General features: G+C 40.1%; 1 protein-coding gene across 1 annotated transcript in view; it reads left to right on the forward strand.

The window, feature by feature from the left end:
• Nucleotides 1-3,231: 3,231 nt before the first annotated feature.
• The window catches only part of LOC138004298 (tyrosyl-DNA phosphodiesterase 2-like), a 5,976-nt gene continuing 5,514 nt past the window's right edge, over nucleotides 3,232-3,693 (forward strand). The window contains exon 1 of the mRNA XM_068850772.1: nucleotides 3,232-3,566. Coding sequence (XP_068706873.1) covers nucleotides 3,420-3,566 — 147 coding nt within the window. The 5' untranslated portion in view covers nucleotides 3,232-3,419. The remainder of the gene's footprint in view (nucleotides 3,567-3,693) is intronic.

Below are 3,693 nucleotides of genomic sequence, written 5' to 3' on the forward strand. Positions count from 1 at the left end.
CTGAAGATTTAATAGGGGAATACAAGGACGCGTCTGAACGAGAAGTTGAAAGAAAGGTGCAAAAGAGCCCTAGTGCAAAGAGAGTTGCAAAAAAGTGGCACAAAGAGGAGCAGAAAATCAAGTCATTCTTGACACTTCTTTGTTTGAGCATGTCAACTAACAAATTTAAAGACTGAACTTGGGATCACGAGGCAGACATGACAAGTGTTACTGAACAGTAGGATGCAAGGCTGGTCATAAAAGATTTTGCACTTTTCAATCATTTATTTCAGTTGGTATAATAACCCACAAATACATGTACCTGCAAAATTATAGTGTACCTACTGTAATGTTATCACAGATTATAAGAAAAATTTTACACATGAACATAAAAATTTAAAATGCATCCCATTTTAATAATTATCTAATATTTTAAAATGAATATAGTTTACATACTACAATGCATGATATTGGTCTTTGGTCTTTTTTTTTCTAAATGACTTTAACATCCCACTTAGGATAACGCCATGAGTGTAACATACGTCAGAATACAATAATTTATGGACCAGTAAAAATTTAATAATGATTTCAATCCAATTGATTCATTTTTTTTGTATAGTTTCTTAACCCCCCAATCATTGTCAGCATTGAACAAGTTACATGTCCATGACTAGATTAGGAGACGACACAATGACGACATTTTTTGGTTGTGGGATGTCAGCAAACCGGACATAGACAAGTTCATCACACAAGCAAACTCACACCACCCTACCATCAAATTTACAGCCACATTTCTAGACACTGTTGTATACAAAGGCAGAGGCTTTCAAAGTCAATCCATTCTGGATATAAAAAAAACACTTCAAGCTGACTGAAACCTTTCAGTACACTCATTTTTCCTCCAGCCACCCACCAGGTGTCTAAAAAGGATTCGTGAAGGGCAAAGCCCGGCAGGTACAAAACACAGGTCAAAGGCATACGTGCCAACTCTCCCGGATACGGAACGAATCTCCCGGTCTCCCGTACGGATCATTAAATCTCCCGGATAAAAACGACTCTGAACCTTTTACAGACGTTTCCCCATTCTAGACTCAAATTGCATCCCCAAGTTAAAAAAAAATCGATTTTTTCAAACTCGTTTCATTGTTTCTTAATGCACTTCTTCATCTCTGAGTTTCAAACACACGTTAATAGAACTAAACAAAATGACTTCCTTTAGCTATCATAGCCATATAAGCGATTGTTTGATTGGATCTCTGATTAACCAATAAAAATCTTGACATAAGTACCCTGTTTTCCCGCAAATTCACAATGGCGGCAGAATATTCTTGTATTTTGAAGGAGCTGCTGGGGGATGGGTGGGTGCGTTTAAGGAAGGGGGGAGAGAGGAGGGGAGGGGGAGTGGGTTGGGTTGATCGAGGGGGGAGGGGTGGGGAGACCGGCGGGAAAAAATCTCCAGATTTTAGATCTCCATAGGTTGGCATCTCTGCAAAGGTCATTGTTTTACCAATACAGAAAGAACCCTAAACATTCATAAAAGCTAACTTTAGGCCTAAAAATGTTTGTTGAGGCCTAATTAGGCTAGGGTTAGGATACTTTCTGTATTGGTAAAACAATGACCTGTGACCTGCGTTTTGTACCTGCCGGGCAAAGCTCTTAAGACTTCTACGCACTAATTCTTCAAGAACAACTTTTGAAGAGAGTATTTAAAAATTCAAATCACATCTCCGTGCTAGAGGCTATCCAAAACGTCTGTTAATGCTTTGGTGCGCAATAAAAGACAATACACACAACTTGTGCGCAAACGAGGAGCAGGGAATGTACTGGTAAGGCGCGGATAATACCCACCGCCGGTATGGACCACCGGATGAGGGGCCTCGGCAACTAGCCGAGGGGGTGCCTCATGCCTGTATTGCAAGGCGGGCATAATGGCTGGCATAATGTCCTGGGGCTATTGTTAACCCAGTCCAGCAAAGTAACAATATGCCCCCTCCCTAACGGGGCTTCAGCACAGGGCTGAAGGGGTGCCGCAGGCAGCAATTCCCCGCCCATATCTTATTAAGGAGAACTATTAAATAGGTTAGAGAAGCTCATAAGGAAAAAATAAAATAAAATACAAGAGAACCAGAAAGCAAAACGGGCGGGAAGGTGGGATTAAATTGCTGAACGGAAAAAACAGAACTAGTTGAGCTTTGGAAATGTCAAACTGAGAAGGCTCGCATGGCGGGATGAATGAAAGAGAAATCCCTGCCCAAGAGTCATAAAAATGGGGACATTAGGTCAAATTTCCCCACTTCCACTGCCACTGGCAAACAAAAAAGTGAAAAAAATCAACAAAAGACAACAACAGTAGTTAAAGACCACTTTCAAATTGACCACATCCTACACTATTTCAAAGTGACTCAAAGTACTACATGAAAGTCAACGCTTTTCGTGTTCAGGTAGAAAATGCTTTGGAAAATGTTTTATTTCTGCATTTTTCGCTGGTTTCAGTCCAGTTTGACATATCAAGATCGGCGAGTCTAATTTGCAGGTCGCAGGTCGCGGGTTGCAGTTTATTGTTTCACCAATACAAAAAGTATCCTAAACATTCATAAAAGCTAACCTTAGGCCTAAATACTCTTGAATGACAATGACAAAACAGAATACCAGTTACTGTAATAGCTCATACCAGAAACCCATAAGGGTTGAAACGTGTAACGCGCGTTCACAGCTTCCAAATATTCAGTGCGAACTGATTGGTTGAATGTTTCAGTGCTAAGTACCATATTTGGAAATCCCTCGCTCTTGTTGTTCCAAATATGGTACTTAGCAAATTGAATATTCAGAAGCTTGTTTCCCAGCACACAGGGGGCCGTTACACGTTTCAATTAACGAGCTTCTGCTCATACTTAGTGGAAGAAGTTACTCCACAAATTCTTTCCTTGGGCACTAACCCGTTTGTTATTTTCAAAAAGTGGTTGAATCGGTTTTACCTTTGTTCAGGAATGAAAGTCGAATTTTTATTGTCCACTGGAATTAAATAACAATAATTATTATCTGTACTCTTTTGGACATAAAGAAAAAGTTGATTTGCTTGTTTGTTTTGCTCTAATGGCCCGTTTTTATCGGGAGTCCCATGATCTTGGGGTGCCTGTGCTTTCTCTGTGCGTTGTGAGAACTTTGTTATCAATCTTAAATAAAACATGTTTTATCGCCCAAGTTGTTGTCGCTATGTTACAAAAGAATTCGTTCATGCTTATATCGAGTTATGGATGCACTTGGGAAGTTTGGAGAGCACTTAAGAAGCTAGAGTTTCTCTCTGTGCAACTCTTACGCTTCTCTCGTGTTCATGTTCTCCAAACCATAACTCGATATGCGCACGTTAAGCGCAAACCTAATTCTTCCGCGTTCTAAAGGCACTCGTGAAACATTGCGGAGACAGCAGAATTGTGGTGACTATGGCCAGATTTCTTGCTATTGCCCCCATTATTGTTGGCTTTTTATTGCTCATTTTTGGTATAGCTGATAGTGTTACAACAACAACGGGTGGCAATACTGTATTTTGGATTGGTTGCATATTTTTCGGAGTTTTGATTGTTGCATGGGTAAGTGATCGTCTGTAAATTGCAAACGTGAACGCTCGGACGTTAGAATCGAGAGCTCCTCTATTAATTCTGGACAAATGCGGGATTTTAATATTGAAATGCTTGGAAATCAATCTTTTCCAATCGT

The sequence above is a fragment of the Montipora foliosa genome, chromosome 5 (genome assembly GCF_036669935.1).
Source record: "Montipora foliosa isolate CH-2021 chromosome 5, ASM3666993v2, whole genome shotgun sequence".
In the NCBI taxonomy this organism is placed as follows: Eukaryota; Metazoa; Cnidaria; class Anthozoa; order Scleractinia; family Acroporidae; genus Montipora; species Montipora foliosa.